The sequence below is a fragment of the Mustelus asterias genome, chromosome 19, assembly GCF_964213995.1.
Source record: "Mustelus asterias chromosome 19, sMusAst1.hap1.1, whole genome shotgun sequence".
NCBI classification, from domain to species: domain Eukaryota; kingdom Metazoa; phylum Chordata; class Chondrichthyes; order Carcharhiniformes; family Triakidae; genus Mustelus; species Mustelus asterias.
The window spans coordinates 39,085,923-39,104,883 of NC_135819.1; the positions used below are offsets into that span (position 1 = coordinate 39,085,923).

Consider the following 18,961-nt stretch of genomic DNA (forward strand, 5'->3'; position numbering starts at 1 on the left):
TGTCTTTTAGGTAGCTACATCAATTCATAAGTGTACAGTATTAAGTTATAAAAGGAATAGAGGACAGGACACAGCAACTCAAGCAAAAAAATTAACATGGGATCCTTAAAGTGTATATCAAATGAGCAGACACATACGGTAAACAGGATGCACATATACCGGCAGATCTGAAACAGATTCCAATAAGGTACAGACATGTAAACGAATGTTAAACCTTTTAGAGTGCTTCAGAGTTCTGGAAAGCATTGCTCAGCAGGAGGTAAATCAGCCTGCTGCATTTGTACTATAACTCTTCAACATGCTAAATACATGACCACCACAGCCATTCCCGCAAATCCTTCCACATTTTTCTTTCATTCATAGCCACTTTCTTATACACCATATCATAGAATCCCTACAGTGTAGATGGAGGCTGTTCAGCCTTTCGAGCCTGGACCGACAACAATCCCACCCAGACCTTATCGTTGCAACCCCTCGTATTTACCCTGCTAATCCCCCTGACAATTTAGCATGGCCAAACCTAACCCACACATATTTGGAGTGTGGGAGGAAACCGGAGCACCCGGAGGAAACCCACGCAGACACAGGGAGAAAGTGCAAACTCCACATAGACAGTGACCCAAGCCGGGAATCGAACCCAGGCCCCTGGCGCTGTGAGGCAGCAGTGCCGACCACTGTGCCACCGTGCCGACCATTTCAGAAAGGTCCCATATAATACATTGGCAAAGTAGGCTTTCTAATCTCTTACAGTAATTAGTGGTGAAGTGCTCCATGCTCCAATAACTCTGGGCGTGAAAAACATTTGTCAGTTGTTCCTTCATTCTTCTGCTAATAATTCTCAGTCTACGAGGCCTAAGTGCAGACTCACAACAAATAGAAATAAGAACTTAAATTCTTCCTCAACTTCCTTTGGGCGGGATTCTCCGATCTCATCTGTGGCTGCCCCACTGCGAGTGAGGATGGAGAATCTCGCTTTCCAGCCAACACTCCATTCACCGGAGAATCCCAGCCACGTACAAGGACAGAGATGATTGCCGACTGTTTCAGGGTAAATGCTCCAAATTGCTTGAGTATTTCTACATCACCATCAAACTATCATTTTGGTGATTTCTGGTGAAATATTGCAGCATCCTTTTTGTGACTCTGGTGTCCTATTCTATTAACTGCAGCAATAATTCCCACTTAGTGAGCATACTGATACTGTGATAATCAGTAACAAAGAGAGGATAGTGTTTTTGGTTTTCATGTCGCAGCCACAATTGTGAAAACTAAATAATTGAAGTGGAAATTGTATAATTAAAATAATATTTTGTTAATGACAATTAACAAATTAGGTAGCCCGGTGGCACTGTGGTTAGCAGTGCTGCCTTACAGCGCCAGAATTAGCATTTCCACAACACCTTGTCACAGAGCACTTTATACGCAATGAATTAGTTGTGAGATGCAGTTATAGTGTTACTGCCAACAAGTGCTAAGATGACCAGTTCGGCAGAACCTTTTAAAATCATGACTACTACCATCTAGAAGGGCAAGATACATGGGAACACCAACACCAAGTGATTCCCCTCCAAGTCACTCACCATCCCGACTTGGAAATATATCGCCGTTCCTTCACTGTCGCTGGGTCAAAATCCTAGAATTCCCTCCCTAATAGCACTGTGGGTGTACCTACAGCTCAGGGACTACAGCAGTTCAGGGAGTCAGCTCACTGCCACCTTCTCAAGGACAACTAGGGATGGGCTGATCTCGCCAGTGAAGCCGATGTCCCATAAATGAATTTTTTAAAACCCTTAACTTTTTGGCAGTTTGAGTTGAGTAAGGAATTTGACCAATTTTCTGGAAGAACAGCCTGCTCTTTGCCAGTGCTTTGGAATAATTTTAACAGCTGGAAAGGCACTGTTTTAGCATCCGACCTCAAACAACACTGCACAGAAGCAGCAACCCAGGTTAAATTCCAGCCTAAAGCTTTATCCCAAGACGTGGCATGGTGGCACAGTGGTTAGCACTGGTGCATCACAGCGCCAGGGACCCGGGTTCGATTCCGGCCTCGGGTGACTATCTGTATGGAGTTTGCACATTCCCCCCGTGCCTGCGTGGGTTTCCTCCAGGTGCTCTGGTTTCCTCCCACAGTCCAAAGATGTGCAGGTTAGGTTGATTGGCCATGCTAAATTGCCACTGAGTGTCAGGGGAATTAGCTAGGGTAAGCGCATGGGGTTACGGGGTTAGTGGCTGGGTAGGGTTGTGGTTGGTGCAGACTCAATGGGCTGAATGGCCTCCTTCTGCACTGTAGGATTCTATGGATCTATGAAGTGCTTAAGTGAGTGAGTTGAAGAGTGCTACAAACCAAGACAAGCTTACATTATCACTGACACTATTCTGTCATTTTTATGAATCTACTGGAGACACCAGGCAAATCAGAATGGTTCAGGTAAACAGTGCAGCCCAGCTTGCCAATGCTTTCCTCAGAAAACATGTGTCACGCTCGCCTGAGTCAGAAGGTTGTCGGTACAAGTCCCAGCTCAGAGGTTTGAGCAGCACATGTAGCATGGGTCTTCAGTGCAGCACTGAGTGAGCACTGCGAGTTGGAGCTGCTATCTTTTGTCGCGAAGTTAAACAAGGTCCTGGCTGACCATTTAGTGAGGCATCGGGCCACAATGTGGTGGTTTCCGGAACTGGGAATCATGAAGGAGTCGTCGATAACTTCAGGAGAACAGAAATTAGGGACAAAATTGTCAAGGATAAGACTAAGGGCATGATCTTATCATCTGTTCATGCCACGCTCCTGCTGCAGTGAAGATGGAAAATTTGGCAACAAGCCAAATCTCCTCCGTTCACTGCAGCGGGATGGGAAAATCCGGCTGGCACGAATGGTCAGAAAATTCCAGCCCAAAGCTTTATTCCAAGCTTAGCTGGCCAGTAGATGGTATTTTTCTGTTCTTCTTAAAACATCTGGGACAATTTTGTAAGGCTCAGGGCATGGAATCCTAACAGGTTCAAGTATTAGAGACAGGGCTATAACACAATGGATCAAATTCTCTGGCCTGTATTGTGCACTAGTGAAACCCTCCCACTCTGGAAGTAGAGCCTCGCAACATTAGAAAGAACAAAAAAAATTACAGCACAGGCCCTCCGAGCCTGGACCGACCATGCTGCCCATCTGAACTAAAACCCCCTATTCTTCTGGGGACTGCATCCCTCCATTCTTATCCTTTTCATGTATTTGTCAAGATGCCTCTTAAAAGTCACTATCATGTCTGCTTCCTCCACCTTTGTTTCTCTACACAAGCTCTAATAATTATATTTTAAATTCATAGATCATTTTGTTCCCAGTCCCAGTAAGGTGGGAGATCAGCCTATCGCTCGCCAAGTACTTACCTTTAAGGAGGAGCCTCGGGGACTCACACATTTGAATGGTTCTTTATCGTTGGTTATTTCAACTTCTTCTGGCTTCTGCCGCTTCTCCGCTGCCTCTGCCCTTCGTCTCTCGATATCTTCCTTCAGCTTCCTCTTCTCCTCCTTAAAAACAAGATCAAGCGTTTAACTTGCAATCACGGGATCTCTGGGCATGACACGCAACACGAGTACTCATTGGCTTTAGTGTTTTTCCAGTCCCCACCAAAACCTTGAAGGTTTAATGGTAGCTGGATTGAGGGCATCAGATCAGTTGTATAGAGCTCCCTCACAACTCCTTTACAAATCTGTAAAAATAACCTGGGAGGTGAATCTTAAAGCGGTGGCACAGTGGTTAGCACTGCTGCCTCACAGCACCAGGGACCGGGTTCGATTCCTGGCTTGGGTCACTGTCTGAATGGAGTTTGCACGTTTTCCCCGTGCCTGCGTGGGTTTCCTCCGGGTTCCTCCCACAGTCCAAAGACGCGCTGGTTAGGTGCATTGGCCATGCTAAATTCTTCCTCAGTGTACCCGAACAGGCACCAGAGTGTGGGGACTAGAGGATTTTCACAGTAACTTCATTGCAGTGTTAATGTAAGCCTACATGTGACATGTAAAAAAAACTAAAGTATGATAAAGTTGTACTAAGTACATTGGGGACAGAGAGAGTTGGTCAGTCAGCACTTGCGGAGAGATGAGACAAGTTTCGGGCTGGGGCCTTCTGCAAAACTGAGAATCAACAGAGTCTAATCCACACTGAGTGGAATTGTTGTTTGATCAGGGAACGTTGCAGATTGGAAGACAGTTGCCAGTTTCCTGACAGTAGCTCAGGAACACACACTATTTTTAAACGTTTGTACTATCTGGTGTATCATTTATTGGCTAATAAATGCGGCATTGCTCATAGTAAATGAGATGATTTGTTGTTTTGCAAGGCCATTACACCACATAAAACGCAACAGAGTTGACTTTTCTGCTGAGCTGAGCTTTTTTGGCGCAACTTACCCAAAATCTGTGCAACCCACGCAATGGCTTACAGAATTTTAAGTGCAAATTAGTTTTGCAAACACTGCATCATGAGAAGAGGAGAAGCAGCAGCAACAGGACTCAACAACACTGCGATGTAGAGCAGGGGGAGAGAGACAACAGGAGTGGGGCTGGGAGGAGGGGGAGAGAGACACCAAGAGTGGGACTGGGGGCAGGGGGAGAGAGACACCAAGAGTGGGACTGGGGGCAGGGGGAGAGAGACACCAGAATTTTCGTACAAAGATGGCAAGGGTATGGAAATACCTGCAACAATATTGGGACTTAAATATTTAGGAAAACAGATGGAGCAACGTCAGGACCGCTCTGGTGATTCATGGCCTTGGTCAGGAGGTCGTCATCCCCCCGCACAAAACAAGTTTCCCAATATTTTATAAACAAATGCTAATCGTTTCCTATCTCCAGACTTCTGTCAACAAGGGACCCAGAAGAAAAGGCCAGAATTTTCCAGCCAGTCCGACCAATGGCGAACCCTTACTCTGGGTTCCCCAATGCAGGAGCGGGTGGGGGGGGGGTGGATGCCATACAAGGGGAAGCCCCATTGACAGTGGCGGGAGCAGACGATGCCACCACCCAACAATGGCAGGCCAATCCCTGCTGCCTTGAAACACGCCCTGAGGAAAATCATAGAGTTCTGCCATTTGTGCAGAGTTTCCTCCGACCTACCATCCAATTTAGAGCAGGAGTTTGGGGGTTGGTGGTGAAATCACCATGCATGATGCCCCGGCAGGGTGGCACAGTGGTTAGCACAGCACTAGGGACCCGGGTTCAAATCCGGTCACTGTCTGTGCGAAGTTTGCACGTTTTCCCATGTCTGCGTGGGTTTCCTCCCACATTCCAAAGATGTGCGGGTGGATTGGCCATGTTAAGTTGCTCCTTGGTGTCAGAGGGACTAGTACTGTAATTAGGTGGAGTTACGGGAATAGGTGCTGGCTGGGATTGTTGTTGGTGCAGGTTTGATGGGCCAAATGGCCATCCCTCTGCACTGTAGCGATTCTATGATTCTATAATTCATTTTACCCCGAGGTCTTTCCCACTCTGTTCTGGTAACCAGGGCAATATGTCCCTGTCCAGACAGCACGGTGCAACGTGCAATATTACAGTTCTGTGTGAGAAAGGCCAATGCAGTGCAGACCCATAATCAAACAGCAAACCTCAAACCAGTGTAATTACTCACTGACCCAGAAAGGGGAGTGCTTGTGTTTAGTGCCTAGTTCTTTTGATTAAACAGAATTTACAGCATTGGAACAAGCCATTATGAGATTTCCATTTCACCCTTTGGCAAGATGAATGCATTTTTAAAGGTTGTTTATGACTTAAGCACAGGATTTCAAGCTGCATGAATTCTCCCCTCTCCTTTCCCGTTTCATCTAATTTCCTGAAACGAGAAATTGTTCCCTTAAAGTGGAGTTAATTAACAGTGTTGGTTGTGAGGAGAGGTGCAATGGGTGGCACAGTGGTAAGCACTGCTCCCTCACAGCTCCAGGGACCTGGGTTCAATTCCAGCCTCGGGTCACTGTCTGTGTGGAATTTGCACGTTCTCCCCGTGTCTGTGTGGGTTTCCTTCAGGTGCCCTGGTTTCCTTCCACAGTCATGATGTGGAGATGCCGGCATTGGACTAGGCTAAACACAGTAAGAGTTTTAACAACACCAGGTTAAAGTCCAACAGGTATATTTGGTAGCAAATGCCATTAGCTTTCCTTCCACAGTCCAAATATGTGCAGGTTTGGTGGATTGGCCATGCTAAATTGCCCCTTAGTGTCAAAGATGTGCCGGTTAGGTGGATTGGCCATGCTAAATTGCCCCTTAGTGTCAAAGATGTGCCGGTTAGGTGGATTGGCCATGCTAAATTGCCCCTTAGTGTCAAAGGTGTGCAGGTTAGGTGGATTGGCCATGCTAAATTGTCACTTAGTGTCCAATAGTCCAATGATGTTTAGGTTAGGTGGATCATCGAGATAAATGTCTGGGGTTATGGGAATAGGGCGGGGGGGGAGGCGGGTTGGGGTAAAATGCTCTGTTGGACAGTCAATGCAAAATTGATGGGCTGAATGGCCTCCTTCTGTGCTTATAGGGATTCTATAATTCTATGATCCTCACCTCTTCCTTGGCTTTCCGCTCAGTCTCATCTTGTTGCCGCTTTTGCTCTTCCTCTTCCCGTATCTTCCTGCGCCCTTCCCGTTTCTTCTTCAGCTCCTCCAGCTCCACTGCAGCCTCTTGTTGTTTCTGCTTCATCTTTTCAAACTCTTCGCTCTCTTTCTCATCCTGGCGGCGCTTCAGATCTTCCAGCTTCCTCTCCGCCTCGAGTTTGGCTGCCGCTTCCTCTGCCTCTTGGACCGACTTCGACTCTGGACGGCTGCGCTCCCCCCCACCAAAAGGAAAAAAACAGAATGTTACCAGGCCACACTCAGGACTCTTCCACCATCAACTCTGCTCGTTTGAGCAGCCCTTCTTAATAAAGACACCTCATCATTGCTGCAATCTGGGTGTCTTCAAAACGACTGAAACACAGAGACCAGCTTGCAAGACACATCCATATGACAACGCCTCCACTTTGGGTAATTCAATTTGACACAGCCAAGAGAGTAAAACATAAGACAGAGGAAGTCAAAAGGGTATCATGCTTTCATCTCCGTGTATTTGTGTTTAGTCAACGAGAAAACAACTTGTCTTTAGTATTTAGTCAAAGTTAAGCTCGTTAAGATTTTCAACACATTCAAACACCGGAGACCCAAGATGTCGGAGCAGAAGTAGGCCCTTCAGCCCATCAGCCCCACTCCACCATTCAATGAGATCATGACTGATCTGATGTGATAATCTTCAACTCCACTTTCTCACCTTATCTCCAAAATCTTTGATTCCCTTACTGATTTAAAATTTGTTTATTTCATCCTTACCTAATGACCAAACCTTTACAACCCTCTCCAGTAAAGGATTCCACTGATTCACTGTTCTCTGAGAGAAAAAATTCTTAGGCCTTAGACGGACGACCGCTTACTCTGAGATTCGCCCTTTGGTCCTAGACTCTCTCTCAAGGGGAAACAACCTCCCAGCATCCACCCTGCCAAACCCCGAGAATCCTGTATGTCTCAATAAGGTTGCCTCTCATTCTTCAAAACTCCAATGAGTGCAGGCCCAATCTACTCAACCTCTCCTCATAAGAAGACCCTTCCATACCCGGGATCAACCGAGTGAACCTTCTCTGGGCTGCCTCCAATGCAGGGTATCTTTCCTTATATAATAGGGAGCAAAATGTTTAGGACGCAGAGAAGAACAACATAGCATGTTGGGTGATGGAAAGATGGAGTGGAGGCTCATTCTGGATGGAGTTTTAAAACAGGGAGGTTTTGTTGCAGCTGTATAATGAGCTGGTGAGGCCACACCTGGAGTACTGCGTACAGTTTTGGTCTCCTTACTTGAGAAAGGATATACTGGCACTGGAGGGGGTGCAGAGGAGATTCACGAGGTTGATTCCGGAGTTGAGAGGTTTGGCTTACGAGGAGAGACTGAGTAGACTGGGGCTATACTCATTGGAATTCAGAAGAATGAGGGGAGATCTTATAGAAACATACAAGATTATAAAGGGAATAGGTAAGATAGAAGCAGGTAGGTTGTTTCCACTGGCGGGTGAAACTAGAACTAGGGGGCATAGCCTCAAAATAAGGAAGAGCAGATTTAGGACCGAGTTGAGGAAGAACTTCTTCACCTAAAGGATTGTGAATCTGTGGAATTCCCTGCTCAGTGAAGCAGTTGAGGCTACCTCATTGAATGTTTTTAAGGCAAGGATAGATAAATTTTTGAACAGTAAAGGAATTAAGGGTTATGGTAAGTGGGTGGGTAAGTGGAGCTGAGTCCACGAAAAGATCAGCCTTGATCTTATTGAATGGCGGAGCAGGCTCGAGGGGCCAGATGGCCTTCCTCCTCCACAACTGCCTTATAATCAATGTTCGTTTTTAAAAAATCTAAATCTCAACATTCATGTAATGGTTTAGATTTCTGCCCCAAAAGAAAAGATCGTTTATGGAACAGAAATATTTGCTTTGCTAAATTTCTTGATTTATATATTCCGCAAAGCTGGCAAAAAGATACAAAACAGCAAACTCTGCTGATAGTTAAAGATAATTTTCTGCATACCCGCTGGGAAACCCGTTCCAAAGGAGAAATGGAAATGACAATGTTGTCTTCCAAACTCTGACCCATGCTCCTTTCAACCTCAGTAATGCTGCTTAGAGAATGTGACCTCTGTGTTTATCCAAATCATTCTTAAATACTGCACTGCCTTTAGCATGACTCAACCAAAGATATAATGTGGCAGCACATTCCCATTAGTGAGCATTTGATAGAAAGGAGTCATTTGCATTTATATGGTGCTTTTCTAGCCAATTAAGTACTTTTAATGTGTAGTAATATAAGGAAACTTAGCAGTTTGCTCACAGCAAGGTGCCGAATCGAGATAAAATCACTGATAGTCTTTTATTCTTTTCATTCATGGGACATGGGCGTCGCTGGTTGACCAACATTTACTGCCCATTCCTAATTGCCCTTCAGAAGGTGGTGGTGAGCTGCCTTTTTGAAATGCTCCAGTCCACGTGCTGAGGGTTGACCCACAATGCTGTTAGGGAGGGAATTTCAGGATTTTGACACAGTGTCTGTGAAGGAACTGCGATATATTTCCAAGTCAGGATGGTGAGTGGCTTGAAGGGAACTTGCAGGCGGTGCTGTTGAGTAGATTGGGCCTGTACTCATTGGAGTTTACAAGAATGAGAGGTGACTTTACTGATGGGGTGGCACGGTGGCACAGTGGTTAGCACTGCTGCCTCACAGCGCCAGGGACCCATGTTCGATTCTCGGCTTAGGTCAGTGTCTGTGTGGAGTTTGCACATGCTCCCCATGTCAGCGTGTGTTTCCTCCGGGTGCTCCAGTTTCCACCCAGTCTGAAAGACGTGCTGGTTAGGCGCATTAACCCGAACTAGCGCCAGAATGTGGCGACTAGAGGAATTTCACAGCAACTGCAGTGTTAATGCAAGTCTTACTTGTGACTAATAAATACACTTTAACTTTATCTGCTGTCCTTGTCCTTGTAGATGGAAGTGATTGTGGGTTTGCAAGATGCTTTGTTGAATTGCTACAGTGCATCTGGTAGATAGTACACACCGTTGCTACTGAGCGTCGCTAGTGGAGGGAATGGATGTTTGTAGATGTGGTGCCAATCAAGTGGGCAGCTTTGCCCTGGATGATGTCAAACTTCTTCAGTGTTGTTGGAGCTGCACCCATCCAGGCAAGTGGCGTGTATTCCATCACACTCCTGACTTGTGCCTTGTAGATAATGGACAGGCTTTGGGGAGGCGAGTTACGCTATTTAAGTAATGTTGGTTCAGGATGAAGGTCAGGGCACAAGACATCATCAATCTTCTTCAGCAAGTGCCATTGGACCTTTTTTACATTCATCTGCAGGACAGTTGGCAACTTATCTGGAATTTTCTGGTTGTTCGTGCCCCGCCACTGCTGCAAGCGAGGATGGAGCATTTGTCGCTCAGCCAAATCTCCACTCATTGCAGCAGGACCAGAGAAACCCGCCAACGTGAATGGCCAGAAAATCTTAGCCACTATCTCTAGTAAAAGAAATTGCAGCATGCTGCTGTGCAAAGGGACCTGGGTGTCCTTATGCATGAATCACAAGGAGTTGGTTTGCAGGTGCAGCAGGTAATTAAGAAGGCAAATGGAATTTTGTCCTTCATTGCTAGAGGGATGGAGTTTAAAAACAGCGAGGTTATGTTGCAGCTGTATAAGGTGCTGGTGAGGCCACACCTGGAGCACTGTGTACAGTTTTGGTCTCCTTAACTTGAGAAAGGATATACTGGCACTGGAGGGGGTGCAGGGGAGATTCACGAGGTTGATTCCGGAGTTGAGAGGGTTGGCTTATGAGGAGAGACTGAGTAGACTGGGACTATACTCATTGGAATTCAGAAGAATGAGGGGAGATCTTGCAGAAACATATAAGATTATGAAGGGAATAGATAAGATAGAAGCAGAGAAGTTGTTTCCACTGGCGGGTGAAACTAGAACTAGGGGGCATAGCCTCAAAATAAGAGGAAGCAGATTTAGAACTGAGTTGAGGAGGAACTTCTTCACACAAAGGGTTGTGAATCTGTGGAATTCCCTCACACAAAGGGTTGTGAATCTGTGGAATTCCCTGCCCATTGAAGCAGTTGAGGCTACCTCATTGAATGTTTTTAAGGCAAGGATAGATACATTTTTGAACAGTAAAGGAATTAAGGGTTATGGTGAGCGGGCAGGTAAGTGGAGCTGAGTCCACAAAAAGATCAGCCATGATCTTATTGAATGGCGGAGCAGACTCAAGGGGCCAGGTGGCCTACTCCTGCTCCTAGTTCTTACGTTCTTATTGCCCTGATGCGCACAAGTGCCTTCAGCAGGACCTGAGCCCATAGTCGTCCGACTGAGTGTTGTGATATGATGTGCCTATACCTTTAAGGGTGCGTATTTTGAGCTACTGTCAATCAACACCACCTTAGCATGATATGGCGTGTTAGTTCCATGACATGTAGGCAATAAAAAATCTTAGAACATGGGGCGGCACGGTAGCACAGCGGTTAGCACTGCTGCTTCACAGCTCCAGGGACCTGGGTTCGATTCCCGGCTTGGGTCACTGTCTGTGTGGAGTTTGCACATTCTCCTCGTGTCTGCGTGGGTTTCCTCCGGGTGCTCCGGTTTCCTCCCACAGTCCAAAGATGTGCAGGTTAGGTTGACTGGCCATGCTAAAATTGCCCCTTAGTGTCCTGGGATGCGTAGATTAGAGGGACTAACGTGTAAAATATGTAGGGATATAGGGGTAGGGCCTGGGTGGGATTGTGGTCGGTGCAGACTCGATGGGCCGAATGGCCTCTTTCTGTAGTGTAGGGTTTCTATTTCTATGTAATTTGGTCAAGTGATGCTGTTGTGCAGTCACTGAGAATTCAAATCACATTTTGAAAGTTCTGGGTCTTGAAGGGGGATTCAGAACCATCTCAATTCAACAAACGATTGTGTGTGCTTAATGCATTCATTCAGTCTACTTCCAGGTCACCATTAGAGTAAACTGGAATAGATTAGACAGTGTCAGTTACTGAGAATGGTCCCCAAGATAAATTCTTCAGCATGCTTCTGCAAACATTGCTGGATAGCAGCAAAATAAATAATATCAGGATTATTGTCTATTGCCGAGCCAACATAGGGACATTAAAATATCAAAGCATTCAAAAGGTTTGAAATATGAAGGCAATCAGCAGAAAATTAAATCTTCAAGTGCTGATGTGTGTCATTCCCGAGCGTTATGATGACATGCCAGTCTGGCGGCACGGTGGCACAGTGGTTAGCACTGCTGCTTCACATCGCCAGGGACCCGGGTTCGATTCCCGGCTTGAGTCACTGTCTGTGTGGAGTTTGCACATTCTCGCTCGTGTCTGCGTGGGTTTCCTCCGGATGCTCCGGTTTCCGCCCACACTCCAAAGATGAGCAAGTTAGTTTGAATGACCATGCTAAATTGCCCCTTAGTGTCAGGGGGACTAGCAGGGTAAATATGTGGGGTTACGGGAATAGGACCTGGGTGGGATTGTTGTCGGCGCAGGTTCGATGGGTCGAATGGCCTCCTTCTGCACTGTGGGGATTCTATGATTCTATACAGTGCACAGATGCTTTTCTTGATAAACCTTTAAAAGGGCAGGAATTAAGCTGGGAGTCATAGAATCATAGAATTCCTACAGAGCAGAAAGAGGGTATTCGGCCCATCCAGCCTGCACTGACAACAATTCCACCCAGGCTCTATCCTGTAACTCTACACATTTACTCGAATAATCCCTTGACATGAATTTAGCATGACCAATCGACCTAATCCGCACATCTTTGGACTGTGGGAGGAAACTGGAGCACCCGGAGGAAACCCACGCAGACATGTGGAGAACGTGCTGACAGTCCACACAGACAGTGACCCGAGGCTGGAATCGAACCCGGGTCCCTGGCGCTGTGAGGCAGCAGCGCTAACCCACTGTGCCACCATGCAGGCTCTGACTGGAATCAAATCAGGATGCTACGGTTCCAGGTGTATCCTCAGGATTCCTGGTGGAAACGAAAAGGAATGTATTACTTCTGCTCTTACCTCAATGCTCTGTCCATTTTTTTGTGTTTCTGTGCAATCTCTTCATGCAGAGCTTCTCCGTTCTCTGGGCCTGCTTTGGATATCTTCTTCTCTGTGCGCTCCACAATTTCTTCTTTCCATACCTGGCTCTTCTGCAATTTTTTTTAAAGACAAAGAAAAGGGATTGAAACGTCATTAATATATTATGTAGATTTAGCCTCGGTTAATTTTAGTTTGATTCAGTGCTAATGAAATAATGCCCACCAACCACAGATAGTTCATACCAAACCACTGGCAAAAAAACATTGCAAGAGCAGTGTTTATTTAGCTGAATTCCAAGAAGCAAAAGGCACCGATCGAGCACAGAGCTGTTGCTTCATCAAGAATATTTTAGCAGGACACTCATCGCAGTCTCAAAGGATAGTGTTATTTAAAGATAAAATAACCTCCAGTATTAATGAACTGATGACCTTATACAGTTTCTAGATTTGCACCATGTTGTATTCTGCTTAGAAAACTGTTGCAATGCCAGTGCAAAGTTGCTGAGGGTAACTCTGACATCAGGTCAGCGACAACTCGTTTCAGCTCCTTGCCTTCTGAGATCATTGACACCATATCCTGCCTCTCATAACATTAAAAATTAACTGCATAGGCGATGCAACACTGCACATGTGAGCTCACTGTAACACCGGGTGAAGAAATTTCTCCTCACCTCAGTCCTTTAAGGTTTACCCCTTACCCTCCAACTATGATCCCTCGTTCTGGACTCCCTCCCCCGTCGGGAATATTCTTTCTGAATCTACCTTGTCTAACTCTGTTAGAATTTTTCACCTTCTTCCATCGGGAAAAAGATATAAAAGTCTGAGGTCACGTACCAACCGACTCGAGAACAGCTTCTTCTCTGCTGCCATCAGACTTTTAAATGGACCTACCTCACAATAAGTTGATCTTTCTCTACACCCTAGCTGTGACTGCAACACTACATTCTGCACCCTCTCCTTTCCTTCTCTATGAATGGTATGCTTTGTCTGTATAGCATGCAAGAAACAATGCTTTTCACATATACTAATACATGTGACAATAATAAATCAAATCAAATCGAGATCCCCTCACTCTTATAAACTCCTATGAATATAATACTAACCGACTTATTCTCTCCTCATATGGCAGACCTGCCATCCCAGGAATCAGTATGGTAAACCTTCGCTGTACTCCACCTATAGATACTTCCTCTACAGATATGTTCTCAAGTAGTGATATGGCGGTATCCCTAGATGATGTTTTCTGACTATTGGGCTTATTAATGTAAAAGCAAGGCTGTAGCACATTGTTGGTATCTGACTGTTACACTGAAATATTTTTTCGATGTTCTTACAATCCTTATCATTATTGTACAAAAATCATTGGGTTTTACCTTCAACCTTCCCCTTGCAATACTTACTAATCTTCTTTATTCATTCTACAATATATATCAAAAGACAGCTTGCATCAGCAAACAAATTCGAAAAACAGAATCTAAAAGCTTAGCTGATGTTTCATAGTAAGAAGGTCATGGACTTCAAGCCAGATTTCAGAATTTAGGCTGGCACGTTAGTGTAGTACTGTCAGAGGTGCCCCACTGTCAGAGGTGCTGCCCCTTGGGTAAGGTGTTATACAAAAGCCATAAACTGGCTTAAGCAACAAGGAAATAAAAAAAGCCAATTTAATCAAGACAGCACATTCAGGAAGCAGAACGTAACTTAGGAGATTGTAGAAAATCATTTCTTCGGAGGGAAAAGTAAATGAAAAAAAAAATCTGTTTTACTTGAATTACTGCAGATTCTTCAGAATGTACACGTTATGGGCTGTTAAGAATTCTGACAGAAAGGTTTCAGTTTTCCTCTTCCTGCCAAGGAGGGTCAAGGTAGGGTTTCCATCTTGCCCATTCTCTCCATTGATGGGTCTTGAAGGATGCATTGAAATGGGGACTCCCACCAGGCTCTCTGACAAGAAATGGGAGCCCACCATCACCACCAGCAAAGGTAACTCTGGTGGTTCTGCAAAGGGACCCCTGATGCAGCAGCTGAAGGGGTTATGACCATTTAATGGGGGCCCCAAAGATGAGGGAAGAACAGACCGAGTTGTCATAGAAAAATCATAGAATCCCTACAGTGCAGAAGGAAGCCATTCAGCCCATCGAGCCTGTACAGTCAACAGTCCCACCCAGGACCTTTCCAACCTAACCTGCACATCTTTGGACTGTGGGAGGAAACCGGATCACCCAGAGGAAACCCACACAGATAATGGGAGAAAGTGCAAACTCCGCACAGTGACCCGAGGCTGGAATTGAACCTGGGTCCCTAGTGCTGTGAGGCAGTAGTGCTAACCACTGTGCCACCATGCCACCCAGGCCTGAGCCTCAAAATGTACGCATATGTGGCTTACTGGAGCAAAGATGCACTCAATATAAGGCTCCTCATCCCCAAAAAAGGACATTTCCCACTACCCCAGGGACTACTTGTCACCTCTGTCCAAGGAGGAGTGGAAACAATGATGGTAGGTGAGAGGAACTGGGGAGCTTGCTGGGCTCTACCTCGTCACAATTTCAGTGCTCCATGATTTTTACATTGGATTAAAATGATTTCACACTAGGTCAGTGAACATCGTGCTGCAATCAGGTAGTCTGTCCTAAAGGGTCTCATTCATATTCCTAGAGTAGAATATCCCGCACGGCAGAGTCAAATCATTGGAATATATCTTGACTGATAATAATGAGATTGAGTTTAGCTAATAAGCATCTGTGAACATTGATGGAATAAAACTGCTGCTATTCTCTTATCTGTTCTATTAGAATTCAACAATATCAAAAGTGAAACTGTGTTGTTAACTCGTGTTCTAAATGTGCCACTCAAAAACATTCAACTTAATATATTTTGACTGAATTTAATGTCACTTGTATTAGCATACAGTGAAAATTATTGTTTCTTGCCCACTATACAGACAAAGCATACCATTCATAGAGAAGGAAAGGAGAGAGTGCAGAATGTAGTGTTACAGTCATAGTTAGGGTGTAGAGAAAGATCAACTTAATGCAAGGTAGGTCCATTCAAAAGTCTGATGGCAGCAGGGAAGAAGCTGTTCTTGAGTTAGTTGGTACGTAATATATAAATATATGTAAGGGAGGATGGAAAATAAAAGCTAAGTGTATGAAGCACCAAGTCAACATCAGTTGATTTGATTTGTTTCTTGCAAGGCTTCCAAGGCCCATAATTGTTTATTTTAACATGTCTTTTACTTGCAGTTACGAGTACATTTTCACTGGCGTCTAATATTTCTGCTGTTGGTTCCAGCACAGTGCCAATTTTATGCTCTATTGGCCTCCTATTCTCTCTGTCCCTCTCTAGTGATGATCCTGCCAGCAAGTTCAATTCCCTTCAATAGAAACAATATATTCAGAATTTTAGATAAGGGAGAAAGATTTAAAAATAAGGAACATGCATTATTATTAAACCTTATCTCACCCTTAGGACATCCAGTGATTCATGATCAGGAGATTATGCTCGAGTTCACTGCTGTTTTGTTGGTTAAGACAACAACCAATTGTGCACAGTAAGATCCCATAAGCCTTTCAACTGTTCTTGGCTGTGGACATTGACCAGGATACTGGAAGGATCCTCCTGTTCTTTGTCTCTGAATCATTGGATCTTTGTTCCTACCTCAGCAGTCAGGGTGAGAAGGACTCAGTTTAATGTCTCATTCTAAAGCCTGCAGTACTGACACTGCAGCACTCCATCTGTACGACACTGGAGGTATCAGCCTAGATTACTGTTGTTCCTGACTAACAACTTTGTAATGGAATAGGGGCACTTTAAGAGACTGATAAAGTGTGTGGGCAAACAGGCAGTCTGCAGTGTTAACATCCTTTCAATAAAGCTCTTTGTTTTTTTAAATCTTTGAGTCCTGCAGCCTATGTTTTAAAACCGTCACAAAAGTTTAAAGTTTTAAAGTTTTTAAAGTTTATTTATAAGTGTCACAAGTAGGCTTACATTAACACTGCATAGAAGGCAATTTGGTTCTCAAGGCCTTGGGGTGGGACTTGAACCTATAACCTTCTGACTTTGAAATGAGTGCGCAAACTGAGTGTAGTGGACCTAAAAAAATATTGCACCAAAATTTACTGATTAAAATTGAGTTTCTTTTTAAAAAACAGACAGAAATAAGCTTTTCAAAAAGTATATATATCCCAAATGAAACTTCTGCAAATTTTCTCAAACAAAATGGGCGGCAAAGTAGCACGGTGGTTAGTACTGCTGCCTCACAGCACCAGGGACCCAGGTTCACAGTCTGTGTGGAGTTTGCACATTCTCCCTGAGTTTGCGTGGGTTTCCTCCGGATGCTCCGGTTTCCTCCCATACTCCAAAGATGTGCATGTAGGTCAGGCTGATTGGCCATGCTAAATTGCCACTTAGCGTCAGGGGGGCTAGCAGGGTAAATATGTGGGGCTAGGGGAATAGGGCTGGGTAGGATAGTAGTGGGTGCAGACTCAATGGGCTGAATGGCCTCCTTCTGCATTGTCGGGATTCTATGAACAATTCTATAAATTCTATGAAATTGCACCCCTTAAAACTTTATCTAGCTCTACTAAATAAATAAACAAACAAACAAACAAGAGTAAGGAAGTCTTGCTGCAATTGTACTGGAGCTCACACCTGCAGGACTGTGTACAGGTTTAGTGACCCTATCCAAGCAAAGATGTACTGGCCCCGAAGCTAAGGTTCAATGAATTGATTCCTGGGTTGGGAGGGGTGTCCTATGATGAGAGCTGGAGGTACAGTGGGTCTAGAGTCCCTGGAGTTCAGAAGAATGAAGGGTGATCTCACTGAAATGTACAAGATTCTGAGGGGGCCTGACAAGGATAGCTGCTGAGAGGCTGTTTCCCCTGGTGGTCGGGGGTGGTGATGTGGTACAGCTCAGGTTAAGAGGTTGGTCTTTCAGAACTGTGACGAGGAGAATTTTTTTTTAAATTAGAAAATTGTGAATCTTTGGAGTTCTCCACCTTGGGGGGGCAATGGCTGCTCAGTTGATGATTATATTCTAGACTGGGATGGAAAGGTGTGGAACGGATTCCAGAGGCCATGTGGTTTACTCCTTATGTTCTAAATATGATCTGGGATTGTGATGGATTCAGAATGGGGAAAACGAGTGCATAGTGCAGCAGAAGGAGTTGTCCATACTCTAATCCAAATGTTTCCCTAATGTAGTCATAAAATGCCATTGGTAAGAATGCAGTCTGCCATCCTAATTTACAGTAATGGAGCTCAAGTCATTGACTTAATCAGGAGGAGGTTTCTCAAATGCCAGCTTGTAAAATGCACGGTACATTCTGACTGAACTTCATTTTGTTTCACTCTCTTTTAACTGAATATTGGTTTTGCAGAAGATTTCAGCCAGGAACAAATATTGGATTCAGTTTCCCGAGCAATATTCTGAACAACAGCAAACATGCATGCCAGCCAAGTTAAGCTTCCTGCAAATCACAACTGGTTGGCAAGACCAAAACTGGAGAGCTCGGTCACACAGTGGTTATTACTGCTGCCTCACAGCTCCAGGGACCCGGGTTCGATTCCGGTCTTAGGTCACTGTCTGTGTGGAGTTTGCACGTTCTCCCTGTATCTGTGTGGGTTTCCTCCGGGTGCTCCGGTTTCCTCCCACAGTCCAAAGATGTGCAGGTTAGGTAGATTGGCCATGCTAAATTGCTCCTTAGGTTAGGGGGACTAGCGAGGTAAATACATGGGGTTATAGGGATGGGCCTGGGTGGGATGCACTTTCAGAGAGTCAGTGTAGACTCGATGGGTTGAATTGTCTGCTTCTGCGCTGCAGGTATTCTATGATAAACACAAAATGGTCACTAATAAATCGAATAGGGAACTCAGGAGAATCTTCTTTACCCAGTGTGTGGAACTCACGGCCACATGAAGTAGTTGAGGTGAATAATAGAGATGCCTTGAAAGAAAATCTAGATACACACATGAGAAAGGAACACAAGGGTGTTACAATAGAATTGGACAAAGAGGAGGATGGAGGCTTGTGTACAGAGAAAGTACAAGAGCAAGAAGATTATGCTGAATTTGTACAAGACACAGGTTGGACCTCAGCTGGAATACTGTGTACGGATCTGGACATCACACTATAGGGAGGATATGAACACATTGGAGAGAGTGCAGAAGAGATTTACAAGAATAGTTCCAGGAATAAGAAACTTCAGTTATGAGGATAGATTGGAGAGGTTGGAACTATTCTTCTGAGAGAGAAGAAGGCTAAGAAGATTTGATGGAGATGTTCAAAACCATGAGGGGATTGGACAGAGAAGAGAGGGAGAAACTATTCCTGCTTGGTAAAGAATGAGAGGGCACAGATTTA

The 18,961-nt window shown here is 44.9% G+C and overlaps 1 protein-coding gene across 6 annotated transcripts in view; it reads right to left on the reverse strand.

The window, feature by feature from the left end:
- LOC144507898 (non-muscle caldesmon-like) overlaps nt 1-18,961 on the reverse strand; it is a 227,516-nt gene that overhangs the window by 31,968 nt on the left and 176,587 nt on the right. For all 6 annotated transcript variants that reach the window (XR_013500161.1, XM_078235377.1, XM_078235378.1 and 3 more), the window contains 3 exons: nt 12,584-12,714; nt 6,532-6,787; nt 3,376-3,516 (listed from right to left, as the gene is read on the reverse strand). Coding sequence is in view for 5 of the 6 variants with exons in the window: in XM_078235377.1 (XP_078091503.1) it covers nt 3,376-3,516; nt 6,532-6,787; nt 12,584-12,714 (528 nt within the window). In the remaining variant the exon portion in view is untranslated. The remainder of the gene's footprint in view (nt 1-3,375; nt 3,517-6,531; nt 6,788-12,583; nt 12,715-18,961) is intronic.